The sequence below is a fragment of the Enoplosus armatus genome, chromosome 3 (genome assembly GCF_043641665.1).
Source record: "Enoplosus armatus isolate fEnoArm2 chromosome 3, fEnoArm2.hap1, whole genome shotgun sequence".
Taxonomy (NCBI): Eukaryota; Metazoa; Chordata; class Actinopteri; order Centrarchiformes; family Enoplosidae; genus Enoplosus; species Enoplosus armatus.
The window spans coordinates 15,407,534-15,433,093 of NC_092182.1; the positions used below are offsets into that span (position 1 = coordinate 15,407,534).

A 25,560-nucleotide genomic window follows, 5' to 3' on the forward strand; every position below is an offset into this window, starting at 1 on the left:
TGTGCCAAGACATTGAACCTTATACAGGATTACTCTTCACACATGATTATGACACAGCAGACTAGCAAATCACACATTTCTATAAGGATCTTTCTCTTATCTATATAAAAATAAATCAGGTAAGACAATCTCAAGAGTGTGTCTACATGAATCACCATTATATCACCCATCAACATTCACACTCACTCACACACATGCACACGTATATGCAGACATGCACACCCCTACAAATGTAAATGACTAAGGCCAGTTTTGGGAATGGAGGGCACAAGTAAGTAGCTTATAGGCTTTTAAGTCCTCTCCTGTATCTCCAAGACTACAAAATGAACTGGGACTCAGTAATGGGATAGTGGGCAGCTGGGTTTTTTTTTCCTGCAGCTAAAACCGTCATTCAGTTGGGTTACACCTGTTTTAACCACATTTCAATTTATCTTTGACGATTTTTTTATCTCTGCCTCCACAGGGATCTCTGAACAAACCAGTTGGCTACCTGGGAGTGCTCTTTTGTTTTGTGGGTGTGTAATACCGCTAATAGGAATGAGTTGAAGGAGGGGCAGTGACATTCTCCAATTTAGAAGTGTTTTTCTCCCAGAGTATTCACCACACAGGTTCACCCTGAGCTTAGTGCCCATTGGCACGCTCAGGTAATTTGTGAAATGTTTCGGTGAGACCCGTTGTCTCTCCCTCTTTCTTTGTCTCTGCCTTATAGAGTGTTTTTAGTCCGTCCAGTGTCTCCATCACAAACACTCTGGCCCCAGCTTCCTGCTTATCTCTGCTGCACTTGTACCTCAGAGGCTTTTATCCAAAGTATTTTGACGCCCCCTCTCAACCTTTGGTCTACGTGCCATCTCAGGTCCTACGTGATTCTCATGAGCTACTCCACGGATTCCCTCAATGGGGAACAGACAGTTCTGGCCCAGCATTTTTTGGGCTGCTTCTAAATGGTTGGTGCCTTTCTGGTAATTGATGTTGACGTTGCATTTTGGGCTTGAACCAGCCAAAAGACGCTCAGAGGGACTGGCGTCAGAGATGTCGCGGAGGTGCTCATCATCATCTGTATCAGCGTCGATATATTTGCTGATGGAGGAGTCGTGGAAGGTGAAGACAGTTAGGGCCAGGGCAGTGCTATCTGGGGACTTCGGTGGGGTTCTACTGCTGGCAGTGGTGTAGACAGAAACTTCAGGGCTTAACAGAGAGTGGTCTGACAGCACTGAGCTGTCTGAGAGCGGGGACGGACCTGACTCCCCCTCGCTGCGGTAGCCTCCTTTGGGGATAAGGGTTTTTGAGGAGTTGCCAGAAAAGAAGAATTTCCGTGCATTCTGTGAGCATGAGGACTTTGTGACAGACACGGGAGGCAGAATGGGCTCAAGTTGGCCTGTTTTTGCACTGCCATGCTGGGACAAAGGTATAGCTGGACTGTGGGAGAACCGGTTGCTTTCCTGAAGACCAAGATCCATTGCTGGACTATGGGGGAAGCGTAGATTCTCCTGGAAGTCTGTAGCACAACTGATGTAGCTGTCAATGCTGGATAAGCTCTTCATGTCCCCTACTCCTTCTCTGGTTCCTAGCACTGGTGGCCCGTGATCTTGGATGGCCCCCAGCTCTATCTCATCCCTCTGTTTGCCAACTCTGGAGCCCCTGTCTTTAGCATTGAGGTTTGGCTGGGATTGTGTCTTGGCCATCTGGTTGTACATCTCCTCTAGCTTCTGAACATTTAGCCTCTGGGGACTGGTGGCTCGGGCCTTGTTGGGAGAGCCTAACTCCTGGGCATTGAAGGAACGGTTTGAGCTTGTCTCTGATGCAGCCCGCTTGGGGGTCCATTTCCAACGGCTTGGAGAGAGGTGGTTGTCATGAGGCCTCTCACTCTTCTCAACCACCACATCCATCAGTTCTGCACTACGAGCGAACGCCTCTTTTAAGTTCATTGAGACAATGCTACCATTTCTCTTTGCCCTGTCTAGGGCCTCCCTTCGTTTAAGTGCTTTTTCCTGCCTTTTCTGCTCCTTGTAGAATTCCGAGAAGTTATTTACAATAATGGGAATAGGGAGGGCAATCACCAGTACTCCAGCTATGCAGCATAAACCCCCCACTATCTTTCCCAGTAGAGTTTTTGGGTAGATATCTCCATAGCCTACTGTGGTCATAGTAATAGTAGCCCACCAGAAAGAAGCTGGAATGCTTTTAAACTTTGTATCCTCCTCATCCTTCTCAGCAAAGAACACCAGACTGGAGAAGATCATGATACCCATGGCCAGGAAAAGAATGAGCAGGCCCAGCTCATTGTAACTCCTCCTAAGAGTGAAGCCTAGAGACTGAAGACCTGTGGAGTGACGAGCCAGCTTCAAAATACGTAGGATACGCATGATCCGAAAAATCTGAACCACGCGGCGGACGTTCTGAAATTGCAGCACACTCTTGTTGGATTCTGTCAGGAAGATGGTGACGTAATAGGGCAAGATGGCCAACAGGTCAATGACATTCAGAGGACCCTTAAAGAACTTCCACTTGTTGGGAGAGGAGAGGAAGCGAAGGAGGTACTCCATGGTAAACCAGGCAATACATACAGCTTCCACGTGGGCCAGTTGTGGGTTGTCTGAGGACTGGCCAAACTCATCTGTATCCTGCAGCTCTGGAAGGGTGTTCAGAGACAAGGCAATGGTGGATAGCACAATGAAGAGGATGGAGATGATGGCCAAGATCTGAAAGACAAAGGGAATGCCATATAACAGTTAAAATCACATATCAGATTAAGCAAAAATTCCTTTCTCATAGACAATTACAACCTACACAAAATGAAATAAATCAGTATTTGAAAAGGGTTTTGATTACAGTATGAAAGTGCTGACAGTAAGTGAATTTCAATAACCTTAGAGTCTAACCAAGCCTTTAATAAATATCTGACTAAGTGTGTGATTGGCTGAGAGGTAATGGGTTGGATTGACTTGGACCACTTATTTATTCATGACTCACTTATCAGGCTTATCCACATGAGTGAGTTTGCTTGAGTGGAAAATAATGTTTAGCAACCAATAAACAAAAGCAAGAGCATCACAGAATACAGCATATGTCTCCAAATGTTGGACATTGAATAGATAAAGAAAAACATTTCTTTTTAGGTGGATGAAGGTTTTTAAAAATACAATTTAAGGAAATTTACCAAATTGGAATAGTCTACAGCCATGCTAGTGGTTCTGTGAGGCTGTATTTCGGCACAGCTAACATCAGCATGCTTAGATGCTCACAAAGACAATCATAGTTTAGCGTGTTAGCATGCTAACATTCGCTCATAAGCAATAAACACAAAGTACATCAATTTATCCTGAGGGGGACACGAATGTCTGTACCACATTTCATGGCAATCTAAATGGTTGTTTAGACATTTTTCTCAAAACCACAAATGTGAACCTCATGGTGGCATTAGAGGAAAAATCAGGGTTATGAACTGTAACCACAGTTCTATGACCACAGGTAGAGCCCTTGAATGGGCTCTTGACCACTTTCCTCTGTACTGAAATTTGCATGAAGTTGCTCAGATAATTAGACATGTCTGCTATTTTCACACAGTGCTGACCCTACTAAGTATCCACCAAGTCAGTGACATGGTGAATGCTGGATGAATTAGCAAGGTGAAAAGGTTTCAGGGCTCTGTCTCTGATCATAGAACTAGGGTTACAAAACATTATCCTCTGCTCTTTTACACAGGTTTCGGCCTCTAATGGTCTCTTTATATTTAGAGGGGAGAGGCATATCACTGCCTGACACATGCATCCTCAGCTGTGACACCACCATGACACAAAATTGAACATGCAATCGTCACATAGGAGCACAATGTCCCCAGAATCCACTGCACTAGATGATTCCTGATTCACATTAAACAGTACAGAGAACTTGGAAGTCTGTCAGAAAACAGCACCCTGACACACACACACACACACACACACACACACACACTACCTCCTGACACTTCACTAATCATGCTAACAAGCAAGTACGTGGTGGTAGACTACACACCTCTTTTAGCACCGTATGACAGCTCCTCTCTCAACCAGCATTCATAGTGTAAACAAAAAAATCACTGCTTGCTTTGAAGTATATTTTTCTTGTAGCTTGAGCTTGTTTGATCTGAATAAGTGACTACTCCTATATACCACAGTGAAAAATACCAGATGAAATGTTGCACTGCTATCTGGTCGGTAACATCCCATCAACCCTATGTATAGCTCAGATGAAAGATACTTGTAACAGCAACCAGAATGATTTTATACGGACACCCCAAGAAAGTTAATTTTGCTTCTGAAAACACTGAAAAAGTATGTGAAAAAATCTTTCCTGAAAAGTTACAGTCACTCTGCATAATCCACAGACCTAGTAAGACCTCTTACTAGAAAAAACAAAATCAGTTTTCCTCAAACATGGGGATAAAGGGCCCAAATTCAACAGCGCTCTCTTGATCTTAGTGCTGATGTATAAGAGCAGGGCTCCTGCCTGACCTGAGTGATGATGATTCACAGAGGCAGCACAACCCAGCAGTGTGTATTGTGTATATTTATCATAAACTGACATATGTTCTGATATTCTGGCTTACAATCATTTTAATGCTTCTGTCACAGGTGTTACACAATAAAGCATTACATATTTTGATTACTGACTAGACAACTTCAGATTTTACGTAACTGTGCCGCCATAATCCATGTTGAATGCACCTTTGTGGGAGGCTTCCAAACTCACTATAGAGCAGTGAACTCAGGTATAGGGTAATGTGACAGGGAAGCATCTGTTCCTTTAGTTGACCAAGGGCAAGGATTACTTCATGAACTATAGTCTGCACTTGTTATATTAACCCTGAATGACTCCAAAAAATCAGGACCAAACAGCACAACTCAGAGGATGAGTAGGAGGTTGTAGCTGGAACGCAGAGCCTGTTTTGGCAATAGCCCACACAGATGAGGTCAGGAAGTCATATGATGAAATAAATCAGAGAATAGTTAAATTTCTTTCTCTAAAAATGAGTGCAGCTTAGACCACAATGCAGTGTAGGCATAAGACATATTATATTATAAGACACCCATGTAACATTTAATATAGTTGAGCGTGAAATTAATTTTTCACTGTGATTTAATTGGGCAAAATAATCATTTCCGCCTCTCTACTCTTGTGAAGCTTGATCAAAACCTAATCCACGAACTGGATCTGCTGCTCAAACACAGTCACTTGTGTAAACAAACAGACTAAAGGCCAGTGTAGGGCACATGAGGCAGGGTTTCCCTATATATCGTCCTGAGGAAATTAAAGCACAGCAGCAGAAATAGGGCAATAGCAACGGTTGTTAGGAGGTGATTGACAGCGCGGGCCTTGACGACGGCCTAATAATTCGGAGTCCACTCCCAAGAGTAAAAGTGATGGCTAAAGAGAAACCTTATTTACGACCAATCAGAGCAGGGGGACACTGTTGCCATAGCGTCACGGCAGACTTGAATAATGACCCTATCTGTTTATTTTCTTCCCTCTGTGCTCTTCTCCTCCTACCCCAGAGAAAATCTATTTGAATCAAACACTTGAAGAGCAGAGAGGTGCTGGGACCGAAGAGTGAAGGTGGAGCTGACGAGTGCTGCAGAGAAGTGAGGGGACAGAGAGGCTGCAGCGCTGTCAGGAATGGAAAATGATGATGTTGTTAAAGAGAAAATTATTTGCACAAAGTAAATAACAGGGTGTATTTCTTGTGTGAGGTTTTACCTATCTTTGTAAAAACAACCTCTTATAGTTCACTCATTGAGTACCAGACACAACAGAATTGTAATGAGTCAGAAAAAAAGGTGGAGACATGCTGCTATCACTTCCGAAAACCCGAAGCCATGGGAGATAGTAGCTACAGAAGAGCAGGACAAAAAAAGGGCAGAGGTAATAGGATTGAGACGCTATAAAAAGGTTGCTAATGAAGGCACTCTGGTGCTGCTGCGCAACATTATGGTTACGAGGTCAAGTTCCACTAGGAAACCCTGCACATTTCCCACTGGCCTAAGTCCCTGTTGACCCTGCCTCCACACACCGTGCACTCTTTCACACTGCCTCTTCCTATCCTGGGTTGTTTAGTGTCAGGCGCTAATTTCATCAAACTGTTGCACTGTAAATCTGAGATAAACCTTTCAGTGCACATAAAGAAGACTGCAAACAAACACATGTCTAGGAAAAGGTTGAATGGAGCTCCAGACACGATTGCAATGGCATCAACACATTTACGGACTATTTATAGACTCTCAGTGGACCCAGAGGTACAAATAACAAAAAAAGATGTTAATAGTGGCCACATCCTACATTATGTCCTTTATGTTGGTATGATGAGTACTCTATTATTGCAACTAGATTTAATAGACACAAAAAAAATGAGAGCGACTCCCAGTGAATGCTCCTTGGTGGCCTACTAAAAGGAAGAAAAGATGAAGGGAGGGAGATATTTATATCTAGAGGAGAGGAAAAGACAACATGTGAGCAAGAGAGAGAGAGAAAGAGAGAGAAAGAGAGAGAGAGAGAGCAGATTGACAGGAAATCCCACTGTGACTCTAAACAAAGCCAGATCACACTGGTTTGTGTCTCTCATGGCACATTGTCGTGTGGCTCAGCAGACACAATAGCCCACACAGACCCCCATCTGCTACAGGACAAGGTGACACCAGCCCTCATTAGGCTGTTTGAAAACCACCCAAAACCCATATACAGCCCTGTGACATTCTCCTCTGAGTTACTTATGGGAGAGAAATTATTTCATATATGGAAGAAAGAAAAAGCCTTCAGACATGACAGTCATTGGCTCATATACTACACATACACCAAAACTATTTCTGCTCCTCAGAGGAGCTATTTGCTCTGCCACCAGCTCTTGTTCAGATACGATGGCCTGGTTTTATATTGGCTGTGTCCCAGCAGCTGTGATTAATTTTCTTTGTGCTACATTGGTTTTGTCAGGGCCGGGTCCATTCATCTTTCTACCCAGCACTCGTCCAACAAGGACGGAACCTTGAACTTTGCACTTTTTATGTATAAAATGAGCACTATTATGAATCAGATGTTGACCATTAAATCACTGATGTGAATGTTAGCACAGAACTGAAGGATGTTAGTGGTCGCTAGGGCATCAGCTAATGAAGAATAAAAAAAAGTAGAATTTATAAAACCACTGAATCCTACTGGGCTATTTTAAAACAGTATTAATACAGTTTTCCCTTGGGCACAGTGAAAAGACCTGTAAACACAATACTGATGTATGTAGGTGGATGATTTCAACATGTTGAAGGAGAAACATACATTGAACATTTCTCATTCATGTGTCATATTAATAAAGGCTATTGAGCTGGAACATAGGACCCTGGGAGCATATAACCCTGGGAACATAGATGCGCTCCTTTATTAGGAGTTGTGTTTGGATCACAACACAAATATAAGTCCAAAATTCACCCTTCTTTTTGATTGGGGGATATATTTTGGCTCTTTAGCTGCTTATTGCACAACTATGTTCACCAAGTAGTCGCTAACTTTGTCTGTCTGCGGTTTGCCGCGTTTCCACAGCAGGAGCTTTCCGCAGCGACTAGGAACCTTTGGATGATTAACTGGGGGAAACTTTGGGGGTGGGGCTGGCAGCGCTGAACATCTCTGATTGGTCGAGTACTTGCAGCATTTTATTTCAGCCATCATTTTTAAAAATCTGCCCTGTGTTTATATGGCATCATCAAAAATTACGTGTAAAAACCGCCATCGTTTTTCACGCGTCAGCGGACTAATTTGCCTAATCTTCGCCGGTCTTTAGACCGCGACAGAAACGCAGACAACTACGGGTGGAAGGAACCTTTTAGTTCCTTGAAAAGTAGTTCCTGGGACTAAAAGTTCTGGGTACTTTAGGTGGAAATGCGGCTACACAGTGGGACTACAAGAGACTTGTTAATGAAAACAGCTGCTTGTTGTTGCTTCTTTCAGAAGTTACACAGCTTTAAAGGTTTTTGCAGTTTTGGTGGTGGCGTAGTCACTTTGGTTTGAGGTTGATTTAGTTGTTTATTTGGTTCAGCCACCTCTGGTTAGGTGCAGATCAGGTTAGTGTTCTCACATTGTATTAAGATTGGTGGCATCCCAAGTGACAGTCAGTCCAGGAACTCCCAGACTCCCAGTGCTCCAGCTGGCACCTTTCTCATTAGCAGCAACAGGAGCAACAGACACACCACTGTGCTTTAGCAGTGGAAGCTCCTCTTCCTGTGAGTCCCAACACCATTGTCTGTTAACTCTGCCAGCTCTCACCCAGGGATACATATTAAACCTACCTAATAATGACAGGTAATACTCCACAACTTCCACTGAACACTTAAATAGGCATGGACTGGAGGTTTTGAAAAGGTGTATTCATTTTCAGGTGAGTAAATCCAGGTCTTGCTTGATCACTAAGATCCCCTAACTAGCTGACTTGCTTTTCGATCATCCCCAGAGCCACATCCGAGGCCACAGGGATACCATGCAACACTCTCCCAGCCTCGATTGCCAGCCACTGTCACCATGACAACCCCCTTGAAGCTCGACAGGAGGTGGCTACGTGGACCTGCTTGTGAAAAGCAAGTCTGACAGAGTCTCCTTCTCTCTGTCTCTCCCTCCCTCCCTCTCTCCTTCGTTCTATCCCTGATTTGTACCTTATTCAAAGCTCACCAGCTTTGAACCATCTGTACTGATCCAGTCTCTGTTCTATCTCTAGGTTTTTCTCTTTGTGTCAGCTTTCTGTTTGCATTTGCTGTGCTGCCTTCTTTACATACGTCATCAGTTCAGTTGGTTAATGTTGGTCTGTGGCGCTGTGGCTCAATTTTTAACATTGTGTGAAAGAGAGCTCAATTACTAAGCTCCCTTCAGTTTTTTAGGGCTGCCAGACACCATCCTCAGGCGTAGATGTTTGAATCGTATGCCACACTTTTGCTATTTTTTGATTGGATTAACAGACATCACACAACCACAGTACTGATCTTCATTTTCATGACGATGTGGTCGATAGTATGAGAGTAATAATATGAGCGTTAACTAATGTGGAATAATTCACACCCCTGATTCTGAATGTAGAATGGCTCTGCCTCTCTGCCTGTGAATGAGATGGGGTTTCCATGGAGACGGGAGGAGACTGTGTCTTCCACATTTGCCCCAGCATGATAGCTTGAAACACACACATACACATACACACACACACACACACATTCGCAGTGGCTCAGCTGTAGTCTCCCCACCCTACATCACTTCTGCTTGTAACTTTGAACAGCAGAGCCTCATTTATTTTAACCTCCCACATCTTGCCAAAATGAATAAGTTGTATCGTGTGGCTCCTCAAGGGAGCTACAACCAGTTCAGCTTTCAAAACAAATGCACAGGCCTGTAGCTTCAAACTAGTGACCTGTGATCATGACCTTGCTTCTTTAACGTTAAGGCTACTGCACTTCGAACCTCCTTGCATGCGTCTTATTGATGGGCAGCTACTCCTGCAGAAGACTCTATAAATATTACATGATGGTTAAGAGTCATTTGCTTAAATAATCTTCACATGTATTGAAAAACAGTCACATTAGTGAGATAGATTTATGTGTCTTTCAGACCACTGAATTGTATTGAATGTAATTGAATTACATTACAGGCCCTTTGGCGTCAGTATATTGACTCTGTTGGATTGGACATATAGGTAGGAGTATTCAAATGATCCTCAACATTCAATAACATCTGCTGTATATGTTATTAGCTCTGATTTAATTTCTCATTTTCTTTTTTAACCCCTTAAAACACTTTATACTTTGAGGTCATAGAAAAGTCTGAAACAAGCCATTTTTGGGAGCCTTCGTCAAAATGTTTCCCTAACTCACGCTGTGCTTGCATGAACAAAGTGCACTGCAACCCCATGCAGTAAACTACTAATGTAGGTAGGAAAACTATGCCTGGACCATCCATCTCCTGAATGAATCCCACCTCATCTCCTCTCCCTCTCAATTATTCATGCATTTCAGATGAAGAAGAGAATCCAGACTCAGCATCTATATTTAAACTCTGGCTGGTCCATGGTGGCTGTATAAATAGAAACAGTATAGGGTCTGGTCTGGTACACCAAAGGAGGCTGTTTTCATAAGGAGTCTCAACTCAGAGTACGCAGCATTTATAAGGATTGGAGGGAGATGAAAGACAGCTTAGTTTGATTGAGGAAATATCATATAGCAGTTATAGAGGTATGGGAATGTGTGGAAAAGCTTAACCTGTTCCGGCTATCCATTAAATGTCTAAAACAAATCTAATTTTATCCCCATTGTAGTCTCCCCACTGCACAAAATAACTTAACATCCTTAGCAATGGTGAACAGTCACACGTTGACTAGTCTTGCATAGCCAGACCTATCTGCACACTTCATTTTAGCACTGTGCCAGCGCTGGATAAAGGTCTGGCTGAATCCATTAACATTCTTGAAACCAATCACAAACGTCCTGGGCGGCGCTAAACCCAGGATACAGTGATGGTGCCCTTGCAAAGCGGTAACAGCGGAAGAGAAAAATAATTCTGACTGAAATATTTGGCCAATGGCAGACTTATACCAAAAACCTACTTCCTGTACGTCAGACTACACGTTGACTTATGTATTGCACAGTATACAGAAGGTACTAGATAAACGAAGAGATCACATTGTTCCGAGATATTGCTTCTATATTGTCCAATAATGAATGTATGATGCAGTTCACGCAGTCTTGTAGTCCATGTTAGATTATTCTTTGCAGAAATCAGAGAACAGCACAGTGTTCTCTGCAAATAGCAGCACAGAAGGAAAATGTAAACACGAGAGAAGATTTGAAACGAGATGCAGACACAGAAAGACACACACAACCCCTCTACACACACACATGCACACAGTCAATCAACAATGATGCTTGAATAGAAGGCAGCTGCAAGTCTCAGCATCACAGAAATGACAGTTGCCATGGCGATAGTGACAGTGAACTTTTAAACATTTTAGTGATGGCGGTGAAAGGGAAATAAAAGAGAGAAATGGAGAGAGCACAAAAAACATTCAAAAACAGAGCAATAGCCTAGACTGAACGGCGGGAATGTCACATATTCTACTCACAGAGCAAGAGCAATACAAAGCAAGATCACTCTTAATCCTGAACTCAAACACATGCTTACTGCAGATATTCTACTTGCTAATAGCGTAACATTACACTGAGTCCATATTTCACACTTTGTGAGAGCTCAGATCAGTGGCCGTTCAGTGTCAGTGCTGTTAATCCCTTTTAGAGTTACACTCAGATTAACACACAAATCCTTGAAGTTTTGGTAATTGGACAGCTATAAGCATATGGTTTTTGTGCGTAAAACAGCCTCTGTTGTGTTGGTCCTGAGATAATTGAATCCTGACGGTGCTTTAAATACCTGTCAGGTCAAAAAGAACATGTGAGAACAAAGGATGAGCACAATATACATGTACGCTGTGTAATTCAATTACTGCAGCATGTACAGGAGGCTGTGTGCTGTACTAATGTAAGTAAATGTGTAAGAAGATAATGAACCAATCACCAAGCCCCGCTACCCCCAGTTACTGTTGCCATGCCTGTCAAACGTTCCATTCCGTGCTCACATGGCTCATAATGCAGTTTACAATGAGAACGGCGACAGATTTACCACTCGAAATTCATAGTAGTTTTTGAAACAATTGTCCACGTCAATGATTTCAGACAGAGGTTAACAAAAGCAGTCTTCTCCTTTCTAGCCAGGAACCGTCGATATTACAGGATGAATTGACAACTGCTGCTGGCAGATTTGCTCAGCAGGCAACTATCTTATTAAGCTAACGTGAGCTCTGTGAGTTGGTTGTAAACGCCGTCTCTTGCTGACTTTTTAAGGTTTCCAGCTGACTCGTTTTACATGTACACTCTTGTAAAATAAATAAATGAAATATACGCTTGATGGCTACATACAGCATCGTGCTAAAAGACTGAAGGCTGAAGCTGCAAAAACGACAGCCCCCTCACCAAGACATGAAAATAACAGAAAATAAAAACGACGTTCCTGTAGTATTGTAAGTATGATAAAGAAAAATGTACGATCAAATTGTTATTTCGTTCTAGCATAACCCTGTTTAGCTGCCCAGTTTACATATTTGGACAAACATGACAGAGATTAAATTATTGTTTTGCATTTTCAAACTGTATGTTTCACTTTTAACATTACAAGAGATGAATTTTTTAGGATGGAGACTAATTGAGTGATATAATAAGTTCTAATAAGTTTGGTTGTGGTTGCTAGAGTAAAAACGCCCCTAAATCTGGTAAGAGCTTGACAAAGCCGCTAATGTTACCCTAAACTCTGACATATATGTATATATATATATATATATATATATATATATATATATATATATATATATATATATATATATATATATATATATATATATATATGTATATATATGGCAGCATGCAGGACCAGCTTGCACACAGTGGAGACATTCTACACAATGGATCTGCTTTTGTGAATAGGACTTTTTTTAAAACGTAACCTTTAAGCCCACAAAATAGTTTGAAATGCTCCTTGGCCTTGGAAGTAACGCAAGCTTCTAAGCTGGATATGCTTACGTTACAGCAGACAAAAACACAATTCCTCACCTTTTTGAGGGTATGAAAAGGCAACAAAAAAAAAAGACACCACCCTCCAAACTCTTTAAAAGCTGTCACGTTTACACTGCTTCAGCATGTGGAGAAAGCTTGACTGATGTACCGTGTCTAGTATGGTTTCTAAGCTGTGATTCAACAATCATCATTCAACAATTTGAATTGAGAGGAAGCATTAGTAATACCTGATGACAGTAAAGAAATAAAAGAATGTAGTATGAAAAAATACTCAAAGTGTGATGACATGTATCCGAGTGGTGTGTGTATGAGAGTGTCCTGTATTTGGGCTCGCGTGTTGAAACCTGAAAGTAGTCCCCAGGCCAGGTGAAAGTGCTCATCAAGGTGAAAGACTTCTCGCACCAGCAGTCAAGTGCACTCTCCCTGCTCTCACAATCGGCCGTTGGCTTGATGAAGGTTTCTCCTTCACCATAGTGGATTCTATTTCTGCCTCTGGCCTTCACACGTTCCTCAAAGTCATCCATTCACCTCAACACACAACCTGCGCAGTAGTGCAGAGTGAAATCCTCCAATGAGTAAAGCTACAAGAAGTGGAGCAGCATCTGGACCTGAGAGTACTGATTGATGGAGCCTGTCGTTCTGTGCACACATGCAGATGTTGAGGAATTGGATATGTTGTACGTGGGAGTTGCATATCACAGTAATGGTTACATGGTCTCTTTGTAGGTCCAGTAGATGCCTCTGGGCCACTCTGATGTGTTATGTGTGTAAGAAAAGGTAAGGAAAGTGAATTAACTGCATAGCGCAGATATAAAATGTAATGACATACACCTCAGCTTTAATGGAGCAAAGCCTGTGAGCTACTTCAGGCAGACAACCTGAGTACTGCTGACACACTCAAACTCTTCTTGATGCAAGATCCAGAATATTCATTGCACCCTCTGCTCGGCGGTCTACTGCATATCTTACCTGACAATGGCCTGTCCACTTGTTCTGCTCTGCTATGCTCCTGCTGCACCCCTCATTTGCAAACTCTGCTGTAACACTGATGCAAACACTTGCCACTGCAGCTGCTGCTCATATAACATTTCATAAACTCCATCTCCACCTGTAGGGCCCGATTCGAAGTTACTCTGGAGGAGAGTTTATTATTGACACTCCCCAACATCTGCTGTGCTGAGTTTGTGGGAGTCGAGGCCTGAGCCTGGACACCGAATATCAACTCATATCAAACTCTGTACTCACATAAAATAAATCCATTCCACGCAGATTAACTGCCTGAAGTGGTTATTTTGCAATGAGGAAAGTGGGGAATGGCATATTGTCCCATGTCGGATCCATATGGATCCATCACGGAGTACATTTTCACCGACTGAGCCACCGTGATACGCCTGGACGAACATATCATTCGCTGAACAGGTGATTTTCTCTGTATTCGTTATAGTGACTCATATTTACAGACATGGCAGATATTATTTATAGATTGTATGAAAGTAAATTCAGTCTTAGATTTTAGTTTATACCTCTGGAAACTTGGCATGAAACTTCTGTCTTTTGTTTTGGATCTAAATTCTACAAAGCTAACTTTAAGTCTGCGTTCGCACCGATGACAGCACTGTTTTAATCTTATTTACAGGCTCTCCGTTCTTCGAAATGGGACCACTGTTTCCACTGAGGGTTCCAGCAAAAAACACAGGATTGTCTGGCAAAACAGCAGTGGCTTGTTGCTTGTACCCTGTAGCATTGTGCTAATCTACTATTTACCCCACAGTCATTGAGACAGAGAACTATTGCCGCCATGTTAACTCTCCAGAGTTGTGAAAAAAACAAAATCAATTTTCAGTTTGGATATTTTTCCCAGGTTCCCTGTTCATTGTCAGAAAAGAGAACAATGCTGCTCATAATTTTTCATTGTTGCTGAAATAACACTGACGTGTTTTACAGTATACCGCGTCATACGTTTGTGTGTGATTCAGCCGCTGTGACAGTTGTTGATGAGCACCCTCACTCTCGGGGGCTGGCACTGATTCAGGAAAACTGACAGAGTTTCAGTTTTAATCACTTGCTTACTGTCTTACAGAGCATACTTGTAAGTCTATGAGTGAGATTGCATTTCACTGGACAGTGAGACCTCTATGTCACGCTAACCGTAAGACTAAAACGACCACGTCTTCAATAAAATATACTAACTAGCGCAGAGTGAAATCCTCCAATGAGGAAAGCTTTTCCATAGACGAAAGGACACAAAACACATAATGTGTATGGCTTCATGTTGAGGAGACTCAGGCTGATCACTGTTGCCTTTTCTCATTTTGCTGTGCAGAAAACTGAGCTAAGACATTAAAAAGTATTACATAAACCTGCTTGTCCATGTTCAAACTGCCTTAAGAGTCTTTTCTTTTTCAAAATGCTTAATATTTTATGATTACTTTAACTAGACATGCATTTTCTCCTATGAACAGGATGCATCTGTGGCCCTGAATGACTTTGTTGACTATCAAGACTCATGACGAACATTAATTTAGAAGATTTGTGTCTTTGATGTTTTAACTTTTGTTTTCTGCTCTCATAGCAGAAAACAAATACTAACCAGATGCCTTTGTTCTTTTAGCCTCTGGGAATGTGGGTGATTGCGCCGCATATGAGCCTCATTCTTCAGAATTTAATCTGGTCCGATGGAAAACCACAAACTCAAGCGGCTAATACTCTCCATGAAAGTGATTATCAAAGACTTTTCCCAGGTTATCCAGGTTCAACTGATTCTAACCTGTACAAGAGATAATCATGTTATTATTACAAACAGCATGAACCAAATTGAACTTATCGAACTAATAACGAATATGTCCTTAATGTTTATAATTGGTAATAGTGAAAATATTAAAGAAATGATTGCTGCTGTCACGTGAGGCCCCACAGACACAATCCTATCATGCAGAATGATCCCTGTACCTATAAGACACAGAAATCTTAGCAATATTACAACGTCACACGCTGACAACCCAGCATCGGAAGTGTTCTTGCTTCAGGCTAAAGAAGAGCGAATATTCAGCCATCATCGTCTGCTAGATTCTATCTTTCCCTTGGTCATAAACCTACTTCTTCATTTTCTGTTTCACAGTAATGTTCTCGTTCATTTCTACAGTCTCCATCGCTCCACATCTCTTGATCTATCTCTGTGTTTTTTTTCCTCACTTACAGTCTTTGCTTGGGGACAGTGAAGTCTTAGTGTCTTTCGCTCACTGCTCACGTAACAGCTCAACTCCAAATTGAATGAACAAAGAAGCTGTCGAGCTTTGCAGTGGCAATGCACAATTGTTGACCACCTCCACTTTCCTGTCATCCACTAAACAATCTCAAAGCCATTTCTATGGAAAGTTTGAAATACATTTCTGCTTGTTAAACCTTTCTTCAACATATCTGTACAAGCACTCTGCAGAAACTCTGCAGGATTGCAGCTCAGATGACCATAGTTACGTAATTTATAACACACTTATGAATTTTAGTCACCAAACAGAGAGAACATGTCCAGTGAAATCAATTCTGCAATGGTAAATAGAGCAAGACGAACAAACTGTCTTTGCTAAACCTATTCTGCAGCAGTGAAACATACCAAAGCTATGCCCCTGTGCAACCCTGGAAAGCTAAGATGGCACCGCAAATCCTGAACTATCCACTACAAAATGCATGACATGACTTGTAAAATACTCACAAACACGACTCAACCACTAGAGAATTAGACCTCTGCACGTTAACAGTGAATGAGCGTTGAAATATGCAGCACAAAGTTAAAACTATTTCCAAAACCTCTGTCCAACATTTAATTATACAAATATCAAATAAACAGTGAAAAGCTTTTATGACTGATGGTCATAATCTTGATCGTCTCCACTTGGCCTTTCTATCCTCTGGTAATATGGCCTGCACTCTCATGTTTCATCACATAATATACCTCCAACATATCAAATGATAATTACCACCGTCAATGTGGTTATGTAATCACCTCCGTTCCCCCGTCTGTTTGTTTGTTTATGTGTGACTGAACCAGCGTGAAATTTGCCATCAACATTCATCCTCCTCAGAAGAAGAAACACTGATTTTGGAGAACCCCGTGACCTTCTCTCTATTGCCACCAGCAGGCCAAATATTCAACTTGTGTGTCCTGACCTGAAGCAAAACGTTGCACAATTATACTGCCAACAGAAAGAAAACCACTGATACTGAGACTGATACTGATACCCAGCAGACTGTTGACTGTGACAGGGATTATCAGGCCTTAGTGGACATCTGCACTCCGCTGAGTGTTTTCCTTAAGAAGAGCACAAAGTATGTGAAAAGGTGAATTCATGATTTCATCTGCTGTTCTTGCTGTAACTATCAGGCCAAGACCAACAGGCGTTGAAGGCAAAACAGCTGACCAGTGCACACTGCTGGTACTTTCAACTAGATATGGGTTGATGCAAGTGTATGAACATAAAACTGTACTACATAAACTAATCTTTTTATTTAAAAAATGGATCAAATGACGTAATGAAGTAATGGGCCGACAGAGAATTCAGTTCTACTCTGAGGAACATTTTAGCCTTTGGCGTTGTTTTGACCAAGGCAGGCTGTTTTGTAAGCTACATGTCCAGCACAAAACAGCAGGCAAAGTTAGCGACGAGTTGGTAAACACAGTGGAGTAATTAACAACCAAAGAGCCATGTTTCCTTCAGGAGTTAGTGGAGACCAAAAAAGAGCTAAAAGGAGAGTGAATATTGGACTTAATCAGGTGGCCAGAAATATGCCTCCAACAGAATGCTAGTGCTGCTCCGTGTCCGCTGGATGTGTAAATGAGGCAACTGTCATATGAACTTCATAAGGTGATACTACTTTAATCTTATGTTCACAGTTTGTTCCACTGCCCCCAAATAGCCAAAAGACAATTATTGCAGGTTTAAGTTTCTTGGATCAAGACGTGCAATCCAACAAATACGTTCTTGTCAATGTCACCAAAGTTATTTGGGTGAGTATTGTCAAAAACGCACTTATTTCTCCCACAAAGTTGATCCAATCTTCATCATATCTGAGGAAAAGCATCTTCTGGACGCCTCCATCTTGGCATATAAACAGAATTTTGGTGCTCCAAACTGTTTTGGCAGTGACTTGCAGATGAATCTGCAACGAGGACGCAGGGTAGGGAAGGGAGCCATTTCTCTGCATTATAAGACCATGATCATAATTGCTCAGCAGATACACAAATCCTCAAGGTGCCACCATCCATCTGGCTAAAAGTTAGGTCAACTTTCGGTCATTTCAGCTAGTAAAATCAACTGGCTGAAAGCTTTGTCAAAAAGCTTCACCGTTACGAGTCTAAAAGCAGCAGCTCAGCGTCCTACCCTTCAGCCCTCTTGCCTTTGAATGTGCAGGTTTGTAGGATCTTTTAGTTATTTTACTGTCAAAATTCTTCATTAATACATTTTGTTTTTTGACACATATAGTAGTAATGTAAGTTACACCATTAATTACATTCATCTAAAGAATGTTTTACTCTGAATGTCAGCCTTGATCTCCGGAGGTTTTCAGTCTGTCTGAGTAGGCTTGCTATGTGTGTGTCTTTCTGTGTGTAGGTGTGTGTGTGTGTTTGTGTGGAAGAGGGCGTCAGAGAAAGGAAGTAGAGGCAGTGAGGTATTTTTAAACAAGGCGATTTAGCTTCATCACAATCACATCCCATTATAAACTCTGGGGATAGTGTTTCATAACGTTAGGAACTGTGTAATATGCAAATACAGGTGTGTGTGTGTGTGTGTGTGAAATTGGTCATAGGTCAGAGCTGTTAATCAATTTCCTTAGCTCTTCCCTGTCAATAAATCTATACATATAGCACACTACAGCTAAAAGCAAAATATGGACCAAATAAGGTTTTGAGATTTTGCGTATATTTCAACTTTAACCTCCAGAGGTTGCAGGAGAGTTTTTATAGCTGCATTTGAATCTTCAACTTCAGGGCATGTTAGAAGAGACATAACCACTCAGAGGCACTGCTGTTGACGAGGAGACACTGTGACAGGCCGAGAGAGCAACCGGCATGAAAGCAACCGTGGAGGCACTCAATCCCAGAGTACACATGATCCCGGCTTATATCTCCACACCTCACAAACCCAAACACAGACAAATAACCTGGGGAAGTCTGATATGTTATTTCCCCCTAGTCTCCTTTCAAGCACAAATCTGTGACTTCAGTATCACATGGTCACTCGGCAGCTTTCTGCCAGAGAGTTACATGAGATACTTGATACTTGTGTTACTGCCTTCTTTCTCTGTGGTGTGCTCTCTAGGGCTTTAAGACTATACAAAACTACCCAATGCTATCCAAACACAGACTCCACTAACTTAAAGGTTGGATGATAACAACAACACAACATACAGTATATACAACAACATATATTTCTAATATATGGGATATTTGTTCTAACTGGATATACGTTAAGGACCACAATGAAAACATATCTATATTGAGTTATCCTAAACTAGATTACACAAAACAAGTAAGTTTAATGTTGTCAAAAGCACCTTCGTCAACATTATTGAAATATATAAATTGCACTGTTTACAAAATATAAAGTATGACTTTTATAGATTGTTGAAGATGGTGATGTTGTCTATTAGATTGGCCGGTCAGTCCATACCACACTTCTTGATCAAGATAACTCAGCGCCTCCTGGCTGGATTTTTAGGAAATGTTCTGTAGATATTCATGAACCCCACGTGATCATGAAATCAGAATGGTGAATCAGCCAAAAGCAGCACTAAAATCTAAAACTAAGACTATCTGTCTCCGTGCTATACCAAGCTGTAAAACCTGACTCAAAACTTTTAAAACAATTTAGGGCTGGATCTTCACAAGGATATGAAGGCCAGGCTGAACCTGTGCCTCCTCCCCAAATTAGGTTGTCAAGAATTCTGGACAACAAAAACAGTTGGTGAGGACTGCCTGAATGCTCAGGCCTCCGCAAACTGATTTCTGGGATACGTGCAAAAGAAAGCTACATCTATAACATCCTTTAAAATGGGAAAGGAATCATTGGCCTTTCATGAGATATTCAGTCTAGAAATGCAGACTCTGGATGATCAAGCCCCTCAATTGGGACACAGCATTCTAGTCTCGTTTTTATGACTTCTGATACATCATCATCCATGTGACTGGTTGTGACTTTCCAGCTGTCAGAAATAGTGATCGATTCCAGTCTGGTTGCTTCATGTCTTGGATTCTGCTGCAGACTGATTTATGAGAAGGAATATAGCTAAACCGCATTTATATGTCATCTTAAGTGTGACATGAGAGGGACATAATTTGAATTTGTTGCCTGCCATCTGATGCACAATGCTCACTGACAGAGCAGGAATAGGTAATTCTCCATTTTTTGGACGTACGGATGACAAAGATGACAGCAACATTCATGTTTCTTCTGGTTGAAGTCAAATCCATGTTGAAAGTGGATTCCACTTCTCCGCTAAGCATCAAACAGAATCATAAAAATCTTTGTGAAAACAATCTCAAATGCAATTATTTACAGTTGGGCTTGGTGTATCTGAGTCCTTCAGTAATGGGAGAGGAAAAGCTTCTTAAATTAAGTAAAATTTCCAAATCAATTTCAATCAAAATTGTACATCTTACACCGTAGTATTCTAATAATTACTCAGGAGATTCACATCACTACTTTTTTAATTAATGCTTTATTTGTAAGTGACCATATAGAGAAGGATTGTTTGCTTGTTAAGTAGTATTCTCAGCATCCTAATCTGGTGCCGTGTAATAGTTCTTGGAATTATTCGGTATAATTAATGCCACCCAGATCTAAGATGACGTTACATAAATGCCACTGCAGGTGAAAAAAAGGCTTTTCTTGGCGCCAATCTGACTGTTCGCCGCTGCTTCGCCAGCGGTCAGACACAGTCTTATTTTATGGTGACTCTGATTTGAGCGAGAGACAGACAATGCTGTGGCTTACAAAGAATGTAAACAGAGAGAGAGGGAAGCTTCAAATTGGGCCCGGAGTCTCCTGGAGAATAATTAATGTGACATTTCTCTGACATTTAGTCGGAGGTGTAGTGGAGGAGCCTGGAGAAGGGGAGGAAGGAAGCAAGAGATATGAGCCAGTGAGGAAAAAGAGAGACAGGAAGGACGACAGGGCAGGAAGAACACAGGCAGCAACACTGGATTTCTTCCTGAACAATTCAGAAATATCGTTTGACATTAAAATACGGGAACTACGCAGAAGTGCGACTACACACACACACACACACACACACACACACACAGATAGACCTACTCTAATGTTCAGTACCCACTCCTTCAGTGATGATAAAATTATACGTTTGTTGCTTGGTAACCATTTGTTTTGTGCTAATCTCTACCATTCACCATCTGTTTATGGGCTGTTACACACACATTTCCATCTCTGACCCAAGATAGGAGAGCTACAGCTGATGAGCTAACACTGGGACAGTCTGCGGTCGAAGCTGGACCGCGCAACAAGCCCACAGTTTGTTCCACCAAGACAATACATCAACCCCTATCAATGCTTTTAGTAGTTTGCTTTGTGGCTTCACATTGCCCTTTTAAGATAATTACGAATTGATAAACTCTGCTGTGTCTTTTGTTTTGGCACGCCATCCTCCGCTGTAGGCTTATAATGATGCCAAACGAAGAGATGATGATGAACACTTTTTTTTAATGCTACAACGCACTGCACCCACTCATCAATTGGCGGTTATTGAGAGCTATAGATTTGCAGGAAGCAATATATATAAGCACTTTGCTGTGTCATTATTCAAAGTGAAGAGCACCCATCTTGGTTAAGCCCTTCAAAACTATTCTCGAATGATATTTTGATACATTGCAGATATCAGGGTGCGATAATGGAGACGGCAACGTATGGTCGACTCAGAGTGGTCATCCCCTTCTTGTAGGCTGCAGCACTTTCTTAGCCCTAACACAATTAACATTGATTTTTACATCTCTTTGATTCCCATGAAGAAGACATTTAACTGACAGACCCGCAGCACTCATCTCAGTCTGTTTGTGGGTGGCGCTGACAGTTCTCACAAATCCTCACTGCAAAGCATCAGCCAGCACAAACTGCTCATTGTCTCATTTCCTATGTTTCCTGCACAAGGCATTCTGCTCCCTTTAAAACAGTTGGAAAGAGACTGCGTCCTCTTTGATCTCTCCAATCTAATCTGGAAGAGTGTGATCAAAGGCTGCTCATGTTTAACACTGCTGTGGTCTCCCAAGTTGCAGGTGTGGCTCTCTGAAAGGCCTGCTGAGGACTAACTCTGTCTATTTGCACTGACTAAAGGTGAGCACACCTAAAGGCGGCCTTCAGATAAGGAAATAATGTCCAGGGGGGTGAGGACCTCTAATTATAACTGGGGTCATTCAACAAAATGCAGGTTCACATGCTCATTATACCAAATAGTGCATAATATAACACACATCCACATGGGTTTTAAAATTCTAGCAACAAATGATTCACTAATAAATAGCTTGAGTATGGTCAGACTGCTTTCTTAACTGTTACCAACTAATCTTTTCTGGCTTTCTAACATTTCTCTCTTGCTCTGGTTGTTTATTCAAATATGTGCTATGATAATGACATGTCACAACCATCTTCTATTGACCGAAAAGTTGCTCCTCCCAAGAATTGATTCATTTAAATGATTCAAACAATCCTAAATCATTTCTGACTTGTCGTTTATGTGCACAAAGATATAATTCAATATCCCAGCCTCCTGCAGAATATCTCAAATTCAATTGGCTCAGGATGATGCTGGGTAGGGTTGTCACAAACAAACAGCACGCAAAAGGACAATCTAAAGAAACTGCCTCTAGAGTCAAATATGTATTTTCATGTTGTAAGCAACTAAGTGATATTTAAATTATGTATTAGTGCATAAGGTCAGACAAAGTGTAAGCATTCATGTGTGCATGTCTGGATGCTTGTGCTTTTGTACATCTATGGTTCTGCAGCTAAGAAGGAGAAAGTTAAAAGCAAGTTAATCATATAATAATGGACTTTTGTTTCAAGTTTGGTAATAAGAGCATTACAGGAGATACAGATAATGAACCTTGTGTCATGTTTTAAAGATGGTTAATAGCGGTGCATCCAGAGAGCTGTGTTCACTGTTCTCAGTCATCTGATTTTTCTAGTTCTTGAACAACGATAATGGCAGATAATAGCGCTCACATCCCACACTGATAAATCACATCCACTGGCTTTTTCTATAATTTCCACATAAGTAAACACCAAAGCACAACACACAGAGGCATCCTGATTGACACATTTTGTGCAAACGTAAATGTCTTTTAAAATGTGTTGGTAGGTCTGAAAAGTCCATGGTACATTTTCACCGGCGCAAATATTTTCTTTTCCTCTGTAAATACAATTATCTATATTCGGTTGCCTCTGTTACTCACAACAAACACTCAGCAGTGCACAATCACATAAAAGGTTGTGGTCTTGTGCACAGGTATTTTTATGGTAGGCCTATTAATAAAGATTCAATGGTCTAAAACAATACGACATCACATTAGTTCATTACAAAATGACACAAACATGCAAAGGTACGTTATTTACTTCAGGAGAGAGGGACTATATCACATATCAATATGTCAAGTATGACGCACCATAAAATAAGACTAAGAGTCTACAGCCATGCTAGCATCTCTGTGAGGCTGTATTTAGGCACAGCGGTGCTTTGAGCTAAATGCTAATGACAGCATGCTAACATACTCACAATGACAGTGCTAACATGCTGATGTGAGCAGGTATAATGTTTACGATGTTTACCGCCTGAGTTTAGCGTGTTTGCATTCTCACGTTTGCTAACCAGCGCTAAACACGGAGTACAGCCGAGGATGATGGAGAATGTCATTAGTTTTACATGCATTTAGTCATAAACCAAAGTATTGGACAAATGGAAATTTTGATGTTGCTAGAGGAAATGTTGAGGGGTCAATGGGATTACAATTCATCCTGAGGGGGACATGAATGTGTGTACCAAATATCATGGAAATCCACCAGCTGTCAAGACATCTCACTCAAAACCACAAATGTCAACCTTAAGGTGGTGCTAGTGGAAAAGTCAGGGGATCACCAAAGGCAGAAACCTTTGGCAATTTACAGTTGTTCAGATTTTTCAGTCTGGACCAAAATGGTGAACCAACCAACCAACTGACAGACTGACCTCGCTATCCATAGTGTTTACATGTTTATGTGTGTGTGCCTTTATGTGTCTGAGTAAAGGCTGGTACAAATCTTCATCATGCTCGTGGAGGATTGCTCTAACCAATCACACACTCATCTCTTACACCCCAACATCCAATGACAATTACCTTTGCTGCCACAGATGAGCTGGGCTTTTCCAGGAGGTCCCAAAGCTTCTTTCGTTTTTCGGCACAGCAAGTGTTGTCAAATTCTTCTCCCTCTCTGTCTTTCATATTGTCTGCCTCTCGTTTGAGCTCCTCATTCATTTGCTCCTTTTTCTGGTGGTACCTCGCCTGGCAACACGACTCCAGGTAGATCTCGTCAATGCCCCAGTAGTCGAGTTCTTGACTGAACGACAGGGCGCACATTTCTTCCATCATGTGCAGCTTACCTGTGCGGTAGAAGTTCAGAATTGATGTGAACGCCCCAGGATGTCGGTCAAAAAAGTACTCATTCTCCTCAAGGTTGTAGTCATCGCACACCTCCATAAGAGATTCATGGGTGTTGCAGTCTCTTAACTTTCCCAAACGTGTCCGTGGTAGCCTATCTAATGTTCGCCACAAGACTTCATGTGGGAGACCCCCAACATTCAGCCTGACTCTGCGGAAACATGACTTGCTGCGGAGGATGTCCACCGGTTCAGGTGGCAGTGACGATGTTGAGCGGGAGCCAGCTTTATTTAACTCTGCCAAGGATTTCTCCATGATGTCTTTAGATTCGAGGAAGCAGGCAAACATCCAGGGCTATGGACTACAGTTGGTCCTGTTTTCTTTCATTATTGTATCTAAAGGATTCAAAAAACAAAACAAAATCATTAATATTCTAGGATTAGCCCCAAATGTCAAGGCCCACACATCAATCAAATGACTAATGTGGTGATAAAAACTTTAGGTCTGGATCTCAGGGGTAGTTTAGAGCTGTGGTTCCTAACCGGGGGTCAGGAGTCAAGGGGGATAAGATCAATTTGACAGGCCACAAGATGATTTGAGAAGAAAGAAAGAAAATTCAAAAAACATTTGTTACACAAACCTACTTTGATTTATCTGACTTTTTCTAATTTTTGCCTCTAAAAAGTCTTCAAATTAAATAATCCAAGAGGGCAACATCACTCTTTGGTTCAACTGCTAACAGCTCACGTCCAAACAAAGGCCATAATCTGTGATGATGGGTCACAAGCCTAAAAGATTGGAAACCACTGGCTTTGAGCAGCGTTTTTCAATCCTGGTCCTGCCTGTCATGCAAGTCCCTGATTAGAATTCAAAATCACTTGTTGAAATGGCCAGTGAAATACAGGATAGATTAAGTATACCATCATTTCAAGATATTTAATTTTTGTTATTGTTATTGTCACATCTGCAATATCTTCTTATTTGAATCTTTTTCTAAAATCTTTCCTCAATCAACATGATGTGAGTTCTTGAGACTTCTTTTTAGAAAATAACTGGTTTAAAGGCTCCAGGGGAGTGAAATAAAGGACAGATCAAATGTATTATTATTATAATTTTATTATTATTTACTGTTATCGCATCGTCTGTATCGTCCTCCTTATTCCTTTATCCTTTATTGTGCTCTCCAGGGAATATCAATCAAACTGGTGTTGGCTTAATTGTTTTGATTAAGAATGGTGAATAACTGTTTTTGCAAATGAACTCTTCAAACAAACCCTCAGATTGGCGTTCTGCAGATGACTCACACCTATTAGG

The 25,560-nt window shown here is 41.5% G+C and overlaps 1 protein-coding gene across 1 annotated transcript; it reads right to left on the minus strand.

Annotated features, from left to right (window-relative positions):
* Positions 1-788: 788 nt before the first annotated feature.
* kcnb1 (potassium voltage-gated channel, Shab-related subfamily, member 1) lies at positions 789-24,594 on the minus strand. Its single transcript, XM_070902261.1, has 2 exons — positions 23,986-24,594; positions 789-2,699 (listed from the first exon to the last, which is right to left on the minus strand). Exons 1-2 carry the CDS (start codon positions 24,592-24,594, stop codon positions 789-791), a joined length of 2,520 nt encoding a protein of 839 aa, XP_070758362.1.
* Positions 24,595-25,560: the final 966 nt, after the last annotated feature.

Coding starts and splice junctions, on each gene's coding strand:
- kcnb1 (XM_070902261.1), bottom strand. CDS start 24,594: ATGTTTGCCTGCTTCCTCGAATCTAAAGACATCATGGAGAAATCCTTG. Junction 2,700..23,985: donor GCTCATCTGTGGCAGCAAAG/GTAATTGTCATT, acceptor TTTGTCTTTCAG/ATCTTGGCCATCATCTCCAT.